This window comes from Episyrphus balteatus, chromosome 1, assembly GCF_945859705.1.
Source record: "Episyrphus balteatus chromosome 1, idEpiBalt1.1, whole genome shotgun sequence".
Taxonomy (NCBI): Eukaryota; Metazoa; Arthropoda; class Insecta; order Diptera; family Syrphidae; genus Episyrphus; species Episyrphus balteatus.
The window spans coordinates 97,490,778-97,506,822 of record NC_079134.1 but is presented as its reverse complement, the minus strand read 5'-3'; the positions used below and the strand labels follow the sequence as shown (position 1 = coordinate 97,506,822).

Below are 16,045 nucleotides of genomic sequence, written 5' to 3'. Positions count from 1 at the left end.
TACCAACTACGTTCACTATTGCAACCATAATAGTGCAGAAGCGACTTGGGAAATAGTGGTTTTCAGCCCTGCATTTCTGAGCTAATATATGGGCAAGTAATCTAAGATTGAAAATGAAAATTATCTTTTGGAACACTAAATCTGTTGTAATTATATTATCGTCCAAATTATAGATTCTTTCAGGACCAACTAAAAAAAACTTGCAGCAAACATTTCCTAAGTTTTAAGAGAACCCATAAACGGTAAATTGCTGACAAGATGCGCTTCTTTGTTCCGGCTTTCGAAAACTTATATTTCGACGGATAAATCCTTGCAGCCAAACTTTTGCTGTCAATTTATCCCAAACCCAATTTGATGGATGGCCAATCTGGTTGCGAATAACGTATTGATAAAGAAATTTTTCGTGCATATCCAGAATTAGACCATGATGAAGATATGAATATTTTTTTTTAATAATTCGCAAGCTCATTTTCTCGTTGTTTTTCAAGAACTTGAGAGCCTGAGTGTTTACTGTTGAATATTTGGTTCAATGGGACAATGGGGGTTCATTTTACTCCATATTTTTTGACGGTACTTGAAGCTGCCTCTTTTTTTTCAAGAACAGATTTTACTGTTTTAACACGGCTTTCTCATCGAATGTCTTTTCGTGATTCTTTCTATCATAGATATTTGGCATTTATTATAGACTGAACAAATTTTTTCAAAATTTTAACTTTGAAAATTAATTTTTTAAAAACTATGCAATAAAATGGCTTGATTTGAAATTTAGGTTTTTGGCTTAACAAAAAGGTATAACACTATACTATCGCTAATTCGGGAATCTTCAAGGCCGTCTGGCAAGGGTAATGCCGCTAATAAAACGTCTGGGACCGAACTTTTTGGAATCAAGGTATCGCCCTCTATCGGCTCTATATGAATTAAAGTGGTTATATACTCGACACAAAAATCGGAAAAATGCATTTTTCAACTCCCCATAAACCATAGAAAACGTGAAATATACCTGCCAGACTTTCGAATTCTTTATCAGGACGCTACATATTACCTACACATAAATATGACCTATTTTCGGTTATACCTCCACTCCCAAAATCTGCTCTGGGCTCTTGGACTATATATACATATATTGTAGGTATAGTCGTAGATTTTTAATAATTTTTTTTCCAAATTAAGTCAATTTTTTTTTAAATTGCCCCTCCCCGCTAAACGAGGGGGAATAGACCCCCCTTCCTATACGATTTTTTTCTTGTCTCGACCCAACCTACACGCTCTAGCTTTTTGGCACATTACTCCTGAATCACCCTGTATATAGGCGTGAATCCATATTAATTATGTAACTCTAATTACTTCAAAATTTTCTTGTAAACAAAATCAAAAACTTAACATAAAAATACTATAAATATTTTACCTAACTATTCTTTTTGTTCTGGCTGACGGCAAAAGCGAATGCTATATTTTGTGTTTAAGTATGCATATTGTAATGTTTTATTCCGGGTTCACAATAAAACTTATTTAATTTCCACTTATATTTCCGTTCAAATAAGAACACTTTTTATTTCAACTCAATTTACTTTTATTATTCGCTCAAACAAACACACTTTTAAATCACTTTATTTACTACTAACAATTCGCAACACTTTATTTCACTTTGTACTGTACTCTTTCACTTTCAAGATTAAACTGTCTCGTCCCTGCCTCTCGAAACTTCCTTTCCAGGAAGGGGCACTTCATACTTCCAGTTTAGTGGGATATTTTTAGATGTGTTCAGTGGGATATTTTTAGATGTGTTCAGTGGGATATTTTGAGATGTGTTCAGTGGAATATTTTCTTAATTACTAAAGGTCCGTTCACATTTCTACCTTTGCAGTAGTAGGTAGTGTGTTCAGACTTTTATCTTAAAAGTAGTTCAGTAATTCATCGTTACATTGTCCCCCTCTTAGGATTGTTCGCCCCGAACAAGTCCATTGCTTCTTTCACCATTATAACGATGTAAACGGTCACAATGAACTACCTTTAGTTTGCCTCTTACCCCTCTTTGTATACGGTAAACTACGTCGTTAATTCTGGTTATTACTGTGTAAGGGCCTTCCCAGTTTTGTTGTAGCTTCGGTGATAGTCCCTTTTGTCGGTGGGGATTGTAAAACCACACAAGTTCTCCTTCTTGAAACCCTGTTGCTGTCGCTCGTGCGTCATATCTTGTTTTCATCCTGTCACTAGACGCTTTTATATATGTCCTTGTCCGTTGGTGAATGTCAGCCAATGTTCCTTTCAGGTTATCTACGTACTCATCCATTTCATGTGGCTCGTTTGGAACACTTCCAAATTTTATTTCACTTGGCAGGCGTATTGTTGAGCCAAATAGGACTTCCGATGGTGTATGTCCAGTAGAACTATGTGTTGCACTTCTATAGGCCATCAAGAATAATGGAATATGTCGGTCCCAGTCTCGTTGATTATAATTGACTACTTTTGACAGGTGTTCCTTAAGTGTCCTGTTAAATCGCTCAACCATCCTATCAGATTGTGGATGAAGCGGTGTTGTTCGCGTCTTCTTGATGCCAAGGAGTGAGCAAACCTCTTGAAAGATCTTAGATTTGAAGTTCCTTCCTTGGTCGGAATGAAGTTCCATGGCTACTCCGAACCTGCTCACTAAATGAAAGACAATCTTATCCACAACTGTTTTGGTTTCCTGGTTTGGAATGGCAAATCCCTCAGGCCATTTGCTGAAGTAGTCCATCACTACAAGGATGTATCGATTTCCGTTGTTGGTTTCGGGAAAAGGACCTGCTACGTCTATTGCAATTCTCTCTAAAGGTGCACCCACATTGTACTGCTGCATCTTGCTTTGTATTTTTCTAGCTGGTCCTTTGCTAGCGGCACAAGTATAACATTTCCGGCACCACTTTTCAACGTCTTCTCTCATACGTAACCAGTAGAATTGCTGTCGTAGCTTTTCCAGCGTCTTGTTGATGCCTAAATGGCCTCCAGAAATTCCACCGTGCATCTCTCGGAGAACATCATTTACCTTTGACTGAGGTACGACTAGCTGCATTACATAGGATTTACCATCTGCGGATTCCCACTTACGCCTGAGTAGCCCTTCTTGCACATCAAGTGAGTCCCATTGTGCCCAATATGCTTTTAGAGTGGGGCTTCGGTCGGAGATTTCGGCCCATTCTGGTTTCTCTTGATGTTCCTTCCATGCAAGGATGGGTTCGATGTCCGAATCTTCCTGTTGGGCCATTCTGAGTTCTTCATTACTCCAGCCGCAAATGGGATCAGCTCTCGTTCTTCTAACAGCGACAACTTCCTTTTCTTCTAGTCGTGTGCAATGCTTGCAGTCTTGCTTGCACGGGCGCCGAGATAATGCGTCTGCATTTGAATGAAGCTTTCCTCTTCGATGTTGAATCTGACATTGATACGTCTGAAGTATCTCGATCCATCTTGCTACTTGACCCTCTGGATTTTTGAAGTTCAAAAGCCAATTTAGCGCACCATGATCTGTGCGAAGAAGAAACTTCTGTCCATAGATGTACTTATGGAAGTGCTTTGTTGCCAATACTAGAGCTAGAAGTTCCCTTCTGGTCACGCAACGACCTTTTCTTCTCCGTCATGAACTTGCGATAAAACAGCACCAACTCCAACATTACTTGCATCTGCGTCAATGATGAATTGTTTGCCTGGAGTCGGATAGGCCAGCACAGGAGCTTCACATAACCGCAGCTTTAGTTCCTGAAAGCTTTTCTCACACTCACCTGACCATTTAAAGGGTTTACCCTTCTCCGTAAGTTGGTGCAAGCTTTTGGCGACTCTCGCAAAATCCTTCACAAATCGTCGATAGTACGTTGCCAGACCCAGGAAACTCCGAAGTTGATGCTTGTCCTGAGGGGTTGGCCAGTTCTTCACAGTGTCAACTTTTTCAGGATCAGTCTTCACTCCTTGGGATGAGATGATATGCCCCAAATATTTAACCTCGGTCTTGAAAAGTGCACATTTCTTTGGATTCAACTTAAGATGTGCTTCTCGTAGCCTCTGGAATACAGCCTTTAGGTTTTCACAATGGTCATCAAATGTTTTTCCGTAAACGATGACATCATCCAAATAGACTAGGCAAGATTTCCAGGTTAATCCATTCAAAACGCACTCCATCAAACGCTCAAAAGTAGCTGGGGCATTACATAGCCCAAACGGCATGACATTAAACTGCCACAGACCATTCCCTGTGGAGAAAGCCGTCTTCTCCCGATCCTCTGGATGGATTTCTACCTGCCAGTAGCCACTCTTCAAATCCAAAGTCGAAAACCATTGTGCTCCTTCCATTGCATCTAGAGTATCGCTGATTCTTGGCAGTGGGTAGCTGTCTTTCTTCGTCACATCATTCAGCCTGCGGTAGTCGACACAAAATCGAGTGCTTCCATCCTTCTTTTTGACGAGAACTACCGGTGATGCCCAGGGGCTTTTGGAATTTTCGATTAGCCCGTCTTTCTTCATTGTTGTTATCATTTCTTCAACTTCACCTTGTTTGGCCAACGGGAGACGTCTTGCTGGTTGACGAATCGGCCTAGCATCTCCTGTATCGATTCGATGCTGCACCAGTTGTGTTCGGCCGTATTGCCCGCTGGGTGAAGAGAAGATATCAGCATATTCATGAAGAAGCCTTCCCGCAACATTAAGCTGATGTTGACTCAAGTTGTCTGATTTGAGAATTTGTTTCTTTAGTTTCTCCGAGTTCATAGTCATCTGTGTATCCACCTCGTTGATCTTAGTTATTGCGGCCACAGATTCACATTGCCCAACAACTTCTCCTTTCTTAAGCTTGATTGGGTACGGTTTGATGTTAAGTATCCGTACAGGTACCATGTTGTTCTTTGGTGCCACAAGAGTCTTCCCGATGATGATGTTTTGGGAACTTTGTTCAACTTCTGGCTCAACCATGAGGTATCGATGGCTTCCAATATTCCCCTTTAGTTTCGTCCACACAAAAACTTCTGAAGAAGGAGGCAGGCACATGTCTTCTTTGATGACAGTTCTAATTGTTGTCGAGTTTTCGTTGCCATATACCATTGGAATCTCTACATTTCTTTATTTCAGGACTTGATTACCTATAACCAAAATGATTCCATGCTCCTTCATGAAGTCGATTCCAATGATGCACTTGTCACATATATCTGCCACCAAAAACACATGTGAAAACTCTAGTTCAGCTACACGGATCGTAAGACGAACTTCTCCGTACACTCTTGCTGCTTCTCCTGTGGCGGTCTTCAGACGGTAGCTGGGGGTCAATTCCCGATCTGTGAAACTGTGAAGTGATAAAAATTATATCATTTCAATTTTCAAAACGTTTTTTCATTTTATCACTTCACAGGCAACCCTTTATGCGATTCTCAAACTCAATGTGTACTAAAAAGTACTAAATGAAAAAACTTTAATTTTTGAGGAAAATAGCTTATATGAACAAAAGTTTTCAAAATAAAGAAATTCGATTTAGCCTAGTGAGTAAGGAGGTTGCCTTTTACTCTACCGGCCTAGGTTCGAATCCGGGTTAAAGTTAAAATTTTTAATTGTGTTTTTTATTTGTTTATTTGTTTTCACAAGAATCTTGGGTTGTGATAAATAAATTTATCATGTGAAAAGATTTTGACATTTGTTTTATTTCTTTCAAAAATCAAGAATCGAATTTATTATGAAAACGTGATAAAACTTATCACTTCACATTTTCACAGATCGGGAATTGACCCCCAGTTGGTGTTATGTAGCCATGTCATCTTCACCAAGTCTCTTCGTACAATGGAGGCGGTGGCACCGGTGTCAATTGTAGCCACGTGTTGTTTGTTGTTTATGGTCGCCTCCACTGTCAGACTTTTGTTGTCTCGTTTAGTCTGTGAGACTTGAATTGTGGTTCTGGGGTCATCGATACCAGAAACCAGCTTCTGCCCCTCGAAGTTGGTTCTCTCGTTTCCCGAATGGGAATCAAGTTGAGGATGAGCGTTGGTTGTATCGCTTACCTGTTGTTGGGCAATATTCCTGTTTCCACAGTGTTGGGCAAGCAGTTCTTCTTGGTGGCAATCTGCACTGCCGCTGGAGATGTCCTGTCTTGTTACAGTTCCAGCATCGAGCAGCTCCGTCCCTCTGGTTTCTTTGGAATGCGAGTTTTTGACAAGAGCATTCTTCCACTGAAACTTCTCTTACCCGATGAACGCCTTGAGAAGCCTGTTCTGCTGCTTCCATAGTCAGTGCAAACGCTAATGCTTCAGGAAGGGAACGTTTTCCAGCTGTTCGAATTGCTCGCTGAAGATTTATATCAGATACAGCACGTATAAAGGCTTCTGTCGCAAACTGATTGATAATGTCATCTCCTGCTGTCGGATATGCCAGATGAGCTAACCTTTCAATATCTGCTTGGAGTTGTTGCAGAGTTTCTCCTCTTTTCTGGACTCTTGTATTGAGTTGGACGCGGAAGACTTCCTGCATATGGCCATCTCCAAAGCGTTTTTCAATGACCTGGACAAGAGCGTCAAAGTTACCATTCTTTTCTGGTGGTAAAGTTTGTAACAACTCAGCAGCAGGACCTCTAAGAGCAAGAGTCAGCGCTATACATTTGTCTTCGTCATCCCAGCCATTTGTTGTTGCAGCTGCCTCAAACTGTTTCTTGTAGATCGACCAAGAACTTTGTCCATCAAATGTTGGTGGATGCATTTCCTTCTTCTTTGTGTACTCACCAGAACTTTCTCGGATCTTAATTTTCCGAACCTTGTCAAGTTCCTCAGTAATACTTTGCATTTTAACTTCCATTTTTTCAAATTTGTCATCCACTTTCTCGAACTTTCCTTCTACTTTCTCGAGTTTTTCTTCAACTTTCTCGAACTTTTCTTGAGATTGCTTTTCAACGCATTTGATGGAAGCATCAATAGCAACGAACTTGTTCTCGATCGCGTCAAGCTTACCTTGGATGATGTTTTTCTGTTCATCTAATTTTTCGAGAAGATTCTGTTGTTCACTCTTTTGCTCCGTACGTTGTTTTTCCATTTGTTCGAGAACACTCTGTTGTTCACTCCTTTGCTCGGTACGTTGTTTTTCCATTTGTTCGAGAACACTCTGTTGTTCACTCCTCTGCTCGGTACGTTGTTTCTCTATTCGTTCGAGAAGATTCTTCTGTTCATCCTTTTGTTCTTTACCTTGCTGTTCCATTTGATCTTACTGTTCTTCAAATTTTGCAAGGAGAACAGCCATCATGGATGACATATCGGAACTAGTACTTACTCGTTCTTCTACCATTTCAACTTCGAATTGAAATGTATCCAAATCTTCGCTTTTCTGGGTTAAATAATCCTGCAGGCGAATAATGAGGTCATTTTTCAATCCAGCAGTAGGAAGACCTCGTTTAGTTAATTCCGCCTTCAGCTCAGTCAAACTTAACTGATTTAATGTCTTACCCATTTTAACTTTTTTTAAGTGAGCACTTTTACTTATTTCAAAATGTTTTATTGTTAAAACACACGCGCACTTTTTATTTTATTCGCGAAATTATCTGATTCGCACAAATAAATAAGTTTTATTCCACTTTTCTGACACCAATGTAATGTTTTATTCCGGGTTCACAATAAAACTTATTTAATTTCCACTTATATTTCCGTTCAAATAAGAACGCTTTTTATTTCAACTCAATTTACTTTTATTATTCGCTCAAACAAACACACTTTTAAATCACTTTATTTACTACTAACAATTCGCAACACTTTATTTCACTTTGTACTGTACTCTTTCACTTTCAAGATTAAACTGTCTCCGGTCGGTGTCTACGTTGCCCTTTTATACCGGAATCTCGAGACTCGAGAACGTCCTCGAAGGCTCTCGTCCCTGCCTCTCGAAACTTCCTTTCCAGGAAGGGGCACTTCAAACTTCCAGTCTAGTGGGATATTTTTAGATGTGTTCAGTGGGATATTTTTAGATGTGTTCAGTGGGATATTTTTAGATGTGTTCAGTGGGATATTTTGAGATGTGTTCAGTGGAATATTTTCTTAATTACTAAAGGTCCGTTCACATTTCTACCTTTGCAGTAGTAGGTAGTGTGTTCAGACTTTTATCTTAAAAGTAGTTCAGTAATTCATCGTTACAATATATTTTGTTTTTAAATAAAATCACACTACTACTACACAATTCTTTTTGAGGCCCTATGTGTTTTTTTTTTAGTTATTCTGACGATTCCTGTTTACAAGTGAAGAAGTGTTTTCATAGTTCAAAACTTTTAAAACATTTATCTTACGTCAAAAATTTCCCAAATGTTACTTACTAATTTAAGCCAAGTACGCAGCTGAACCGAAATGAAAACATATAGGGTGATCCACCAGTGTTGTGCCAAAAAGCTAAGGCATGTATATTGGCTTGATACAGGAGGAAAATCAAAGGAGGGAGGGTCTATTCCCTCCGTTTATCTGGAAAGCGCAATTTTTAAAAAAGATTGACTTTAAATTTTCAATGAACATGTACATAAAACGTTCTTGGGTCTTTTCGGGTTTCAGCACCAAAAAAGTTTATTATTATTATACATTCAGAAATCAGAAATATGGAAATAAGCTTTTAGACTGAGAAATATTTTATTAAGCATAAAAAATTTGTTATAATAAAACCAAACGCAATTATTGTTTAAAGCCTACTGCGCTGAAGCGAAACGAAAAAATTTTAACCCCTTGTAACCAAAAATAAACCCCCGTTAGTTTATGCACGAAAAATATTTTTTCTGAATTTCGTAGTTTTTACATAAATTTGCTTGTTTTCCAAAAAAGCCGAACTTTCAACATTAACTGCCAATTAAAAACTATTGGTGCTATTTATTAGAAATATGGCGCATTATTTCGATAAAGCAATTCTTAAAGATTATGTAAGAAGCTTTAAAAGAATTAAAATATGTTTTTTACAGCTTTTGGGCGATCTTTTTCGGTTTGTTACAGAAATGTCACATGGGGCTACAAGGGGTTAAGTCTCTTAAGTCAACAGTGAACTGTTAACGAAAAAATACTGTCGAATATCATGTTAAAGTCAAAATAATAAAAATACAAATAAAAATATTCAAGAAAAAATATCAGAAAATAGGTTTTAAAACAAAAATAAATTAATATCGTTAACGATTTCGTTTGTATGGAAAAATTATGTTTCGCTTCAGCTGCGTACTTGGCTTTAACGTTGTGAAAAAATTGAGACTTAAAGTGTTTGTAAACAAAATGTGATAATACTTGAAGGAGCTATTAAAAATGCTAAGTCTATTCATTTGCATGTTGATAAACTAAGAAAACCTGCAATTGGGTGAAGCTAATCACGTGGGCGAGGTAGCGCAGTGCGTAGTGTACTGGCTTCTGAACTCGCTTGGTCTAGGTTCAATACTCAAGTGTGACGGAAGAAGTTTTTCAAATCAAATGAAAAAAATACTAGACAAAGCACCACACACAAAAATGGAATAAAAGGAGTCTGATGATCGGATTGGCATCCGTGAAACAGTACTGTAACTCTAGCCATAAAACACTTGGTGCTAGCACCTTCAAGATGTTGTTGTTGTTCAAAGATTAAAATGTGATAATGCTAATGCAAATATCTATCAAACATAGAGAAGTGCACTTGTTAAAGTCAATAGTATTTTTTTTATCCTGTCTAAAGATTTGATAATTTTTTAAGAGGTCAGTTTCAAACACAAAATGATTTTTATACCTATTGGTCAATCGATAGTATAATAAGTTCACAAGATAATTTATTAAAAAAAAAAAATAAAACTTGACTGACAGTTAATATTGTAAGAACACATACACTTGAAAATCCAGAATATTAATAATAATTTTGGAAAATATTACCAAAAAGGACTTACATTGTTTTCTCGAACTTTCTCTAATTTTTGAGCATTCCATCGCTGGATAAAATGTCTTGCAACATCTCTGGCAGAACTTTCTATAACCATTATCCCAATGTCATGCCAAGGCATTCGTGGTGTTGTTGTTCGGTCAACTAAATCCACAAAAGGTGCATCCAGATTTACAAAGTCTTTCATAATAAAGTTAGAATAATCCTTGCCATACCAAAATTTCGCATTACCATAGTACTCGCCAAAAATTTTCGTCTCGAACGGTGTATAATCATCAAAACGACCTTTTTCTCCTTCATTCAGCTCGTTTGGGGAAAAAACCAAATTCTTTACTGTAATATCAGGAGTTTTTTGGCCCTTACTCAATGTTTTTTCAGCCCCTTCAGCAAGAGCCAGGCGATTAACTAACTCTTTTCCTTTTTTCACAGCACTTTCTTTGATTTTTTCCAAAACATTTTTTCGTTCTAACTCGGGTGTGTTCTGTTTTAAAGTTTCTTCAAGAGGCTCACCAGACATTCCATACACTTGGACTACTATTTTATCTCCAGGATTAAGAGCCTCAAGAACAATATCCTTTTCATGCTCTTGCATATCGATGTTGACATTTCGATGGGATTTTCTAGATTCAAAAGCTGAGTCGTCCTCCTTTTTCGGAAGACTGCCTGATACACTTGATGTGGAAATGCTTCCCAAATCTGTTAATCGATGTCGAAAGTCATCCCAACGTCCATAACAGAGATCTATACCACCAAGGAAAGCATACATTTGGTCGACAACAACTATTTTTTCATGATGAGCCCAAAAAAAGACGCCTACACGAGCATGATCTGGATGACGCATTACCTGAAAAAAGATATTTATTTCATATTATAGGTACTTATTTATACATAATGTATATTTAAAATAAATTAGTTTAATAAAAATGGAAGAAATACATAATATTATACATTAATTCAGCCACTTCAGTTGTTGTTTAAGCTTTTCTAATATACAGAGTGATTCAGGAGTAATGTGCCAAAAAGCTGGAGCGTGTAGGTTGGGTCGAGACAAGAAGTAAGTTGCCATGGGAGGGGGTCTATTTCCCCCGTTTAGCCGGGAGGGGCAATTTTCTAAAAAAATTACTTAATTTGGAAAACAAAATTATTAAAAATCAACGGTTACACCCACAATGACGTGCTATACCTTTTTGTAAATTCAAAACCTCGTCTTTTATCTTGTTTTTGAATAAAGCTGATTTATGATACAGTGTTCCAAAAATTAATTTTCAAAATCAAAATTTCGAAAACAAAATTGAAAAAAAAAATGTTAACTAATTTTTTTTTTCAAAATTTAATGTAATTAAGTACTATTTTAGTTTTCAAAATACAATGATCTTATTTGTTCTTATGCCAAAATACTATTTAGTGCCTAAAATGTTGTCCCTTTGGACAGTGAATTTTGAAAAAAAATATGGACATTTTTATCAATATCTTCTTTCTAATATATAAAATTCTCGTGTATATAAAATATATATAAAATTCTCCTCCGAAACGGCTGGACCGATTTTTATGAAATTTTGTACGCATATCGGGTAGGTCTGAGAATCGGCCAACATCTGCAAATTTTGAGAGTGGAGGTATAACCGAAATGTGAGTATGAAGTTTTATAACGAATTTAAAAATCTGGCAGCTTTAAATTGCGGTCTTATACCTATAGTCCAGTGTGTTGTGCCCTCTTCCATACCTATACCAGAGGAAATCGTCGTGCGTTGAACTCAGCACACTTCAATTGTAATGTTCACTTTGATTGTCCATTCGGATATTGTTTTGGGTCAATCAAAGTGCAATAAGACAATAATTGAATTGTGCTGACTCTTTAAACGTGCCGACGATTATCCACTGAGGAAGTTGGGCTCGCGACGATCGGAATGAGAAGACAAGGTGAGTCTCATTCAATACGTAAACCAGTAGAGTTGTTTAATTTATGATGTTCATATATGGACAACCCAGCAGTTTTTACCACCCCCAAATTTTTTTTGCTCATTCGATAGAGCATTAGCTGAATATCATTACCCTGATTTTTAGCACTCGCGAAATTCACCTTTCGGCCGCCATCTTGGATTTTAGTTTTTGTTGAATATCTCGATTTCTATTTATTCCACATAAAAGTTGTGTATACAAGAAACGTAGGCAATTAAATTTCGCGTCTTTTATGTTAAGAGCACTTTTTCGATATTCTGACTATTAAAAAAGTTACAAGCCAAAAAAGTAAAAAAAACCCAAAAAAAATGACAATTTTAAAGTTTTGAGTATTTTTTATCAAAATTATGAAAAAACGTTCAAAGAAAAGATTATTCACCTTCAAATTCTCTACAACTCTGCTATACAACTTTTTTTCTATCTCTATAAATACAAAAGTTATTAATACTTTTTTATGTTAAAAATGCTCTTTTTTGTTTGTGTTTTTTATCTTTACTTTTTTCTTAATTTTTTTTTAACCAAATCTTGAATTTTAAATGATAAGTGAGTATTTCAAAGCTTTATGTTACAAGAGAATTCAGAGAATTCAGGACCTGCAATTTTTTATAAGTCTCTTCATTTCGTAAAAAAGGGGTATTTTTTAACAAAAAAGTATTAATAACTTTTGTATTTATAGAGATAGAAAAAAAAGTTGTATAGCAGAGTTGTAGAGAATTTGAAGGTGAATAATCTTTTCTCGGAACGTTTTTTTCATAATTTTGATAAAAAGTCCTCAAAACTTTAAAATTGTCATTTTTTTGGGTTTTTTTTACTTTTTTGGCTTGTAACTTTTTTAATATTCAGAATATCGAAAAAGTGTTCTCAACATAAAAGACGCGAAATTTATTTGCCTACGTTTCTTGTATACACAACTTTTATGTAGGATAAATAGAAATCGAGATATTCAACAAAAACTAAAATCCAAGATGGCGTCCGATAGGTGAATTTCACGAGTGCGAAAAATCAGGGTAATAATATTCAGCCAATGTTCTATCGAATGAGCAAAAAAAAAAATTGGGGGTGGTACAAACTGCTGGGTCAAATTATAAATGCACTGGACTACTATGGGTTTGGGGAGGTTATATAACGCGAGTTTTCCCATCAAGGTGAGTAGGCTAAATTAACACAAATTCACATTCTGAATATAAGAACTTGAAGATATCAATATCGATAGAACTCAAGATATCTATCAAGCTGTTTAAGCGGTTTTGTTTTAGTGACTTTTCTGTTTAAGTTTTTGATTGTTTTTTTTTTTTTTTTTGGAATTTAGAACTCTCCAAGAATAGAGTTATGCTTATATCTTGAGATCTTGATTTGCATCAACAAGATTGAATTAGTCAGGGTTTGTTGAAATGACAGAACATCAGTCTTATAATATTCAGAATGTGAATTTGTGTTCCTTTAGCCTTACTCATATTAATTGGAAAACTCACGTAATTGAACCCCCCAAAAATCATATCAGGTCGCGGTTTAAATCTGCCAGACTTTTTAATTCGTTATTAGAACGCATAATGCCTTAAAACCGCATACTCACATTTTGGTTATAAGTCCACCACCAAAATTTGCTATGAGCTTTCGGTCTAATAGTAAATACACAAAATTTCATAAAAATCATTTTGATAATTTTTTTTTTGTTTTACCACCCTTACCATTATAGAGGGATGGAAAAAGGTATTTGCTAATTCTCAGAGCAACCCGATATGCACACACAATTTCATAAAAATTGGTTCAGCTGTTTCGGAGGAGTTTCATAAAAACACCCCGACACGGGAGTTTTATGGATTAGATTTGTTGTTGAGACCCGATTTCTGTTGGTTTTCACACACTGCAGAGTCAAAAATTGGAAATAAATACTAGAAAAGGTGGAACGAAGTCCGCCGGGTCAGCTAGTATTTTTATATATTTTAGCTGACATAGAATGGTTATACTAGGCCAGTCATTATGTCGGAAAAAACGGCTTAGAAATGCAAAATGACCGAGAAAGCTAAATTTTGGATATGTTGTAGAGGATGCTTAAAAAAGCTTAACTTGAAGTTTTCGACCAAGATTTCCTATGAGCTTTTTCCGCCATTTAAAAAAAAAGGATAAAATTGGTTTTTTGACAATAACTCGGCTATCTGACGAGATGCGAAAATTTTACAAGGAGCTTTTTTGTAGCTTTTAACTAGTTCTACAATTCATGCATACACATTTTTTGTGTATCATGAACCGTTTTCGAGATATCGATTAAAAAAGTAAAAAAGTAAAAAATTTAGGCATGCCATTTGTTTTTTGACATAATCTATTTTTGGGTGATGAATATCGAAAAAATTATTAACATAAAATTTGTAGACCACATTCAGACCTACAATGTCGTATTTTTATATTTTTTTTTTCGGACAAAAATTACGACTTCCAGCCAGCCGCAAAGTCGTTTAGTCCGCTCCCACCGCCAAGCAAGCCGCCCGTTCGGTTGTAAAAAAAAACAATCATTCATGTTTTTTTTTTAATGTTTATATCATTATATCAGTAACACACAGTGGCGTAGATAGGGGGGGGGATCAGGGGGATATATCCCCCCCCATTGGGATCGATAATTGTGCAGTATAAACAGTGATGAATAAATAAGTTGAAGAAGCGCACTTTGAAAAAAACGCTATGGATTTCGAGTTCTTGATTAGCTTAAAGTTTATAAATATGGTTTACCAACTTTCATTGCCATTAAGTCGGTGTTTCAAAGAGTGAATTTAGACTTGGTCCAAGCAATTGAGCTCGCTAAAGATTTAAGGGATCAACTAAAAATTAAACGGGCAGAAGACGACTCATTTTCGAAAGTTTTTTGTATATGGGAAAAATTAGCTGAAATCCTTGATATAGGCGTTAAACATAAGAGAATAGTGAAGCGACAAAAGAATCTTTCGAACCCTTCGGTTCAAAGTACAGTAAAGAATATTTTCGTGTTACTGTTTTCAATCTTTTTCTCGATTTCTATGTAATGGGCCTTGGAGAAAAATGTGCAAACCATGAAAACACACTAGAAGGGTTTCTGGTTCTTTCTAAGGATTCTTCGTCTGAAATAGTAAAAGCAGCTATAAAATTTAATGAAACTGTTGAGTTTTACCAAAAACTAGACCACATAAAATAGAACAAAAACAATAAGATTTCCTTATAGTTTTCATCCAAGAAGGAAATATTATTTAAACAATCGGGATTTCCTAATTGTTTTACCGACCTCCAAAAAGGAGGAGTTATTCAATTCTTCTGTACTTTTTTTTTGTGTTTGTCACCTCATAACTTTGGGCCGAGTGAACCAATTTTGATAATTCTTTTTGTAGGTATTGAAAAGCTGGTGCCTGTTCAGTACCATTAGAAAAACCATAAAACCCAGTTTTGATCTATGGAAGTCGGTTTTGTTTTTTTAATAAAAAAAAATATGATCATGTACGGGATCACCTATTCCAACTTACTATAGAAATATTGGTCACAATTTTTGCTCTAGTGCCAAGTTGGAAAAAATATGAAATTTTTACAAAAAATTTTGAAAGATTTTGTACATGAAAATAATAAGAAATCTCTCTCTATTAATATAAACAATTAATAAGGTTTCTTCACAAAACATTTCAATAAGGAAAACTGTTGGTATTTAGGTGGTCCTGGTCATATTTTTCTCTGTGTGAAGAATTAAAAACTCAGAAAAGATATTTGATCAGAAGGAAAAATACTTCCTCTATGAACTCATTGAAAGCGCTCGAAAGCTGCACCGAAAAAAGTTGTCCTGGTATTTATATTTTATTAAAGATATTAGCTACACTGCTGGTTTCTACGTCAACTACCGAAAGAACTTTCTCCAATTTAAAGAGAATAAAAACAATACAAAGAAGCATTATTAAAACTTAAAAAAAAAAAAATTTGCGAACTAGATCTATCCCCCCCCTTAGCAAAAAGCTATCTACGCCACTGGTAACACATACATACAAATGTATGTATTTATTTAATAAATAATGAGAGGAAGATGGTAATGGTTTTTTGTTACCCCAATTTTATTAACCCAAATTTTGTAAATACAGTATACCGGCTTTTTGTGTTGATTGTGCGTTTTGTAATTTGCTTCAATCTCTATATTATTTAGTTCATCAAAATTGCAATTAGATCAGTGCCAATAATTTTTTAAAATAAAAAAATTATTAGCAGCATATGGGTGGTTGGAAAATTTAGGATAAAT

At 36.0% G+C, this 16,045-nt stretch overlaps 1 protein-coding gene across 5 annotated transcripts in view; it reads right to left on the bottom strand.

Annotated features, from left to right (window-relative positions):
* The window catches only part of LOC129906644 (phospholipase D2), a 186,939-nt gene that overhangs the window by 45,759 nt on the left and 125,135 nt on the right, over positions 1-16,045 (bottom strand). For 4 of the 5 annotated variants that reach the window (XM_055982478.1, XM_055982474.1, XM_055982477.1 and 1 more), the window contains one exon: positions 9,854-10,690. In XM_055982478.1, the coding sequence (XP_055838453.1) occupies positions 9,854-10,690 (837 nt within the window). The remainder of the gene's footprint in view (positions 1-9,853; positions 10,691-16,045) is intronic. The other variant, XM_055982476.1, reaches the window with a different exon arrangement.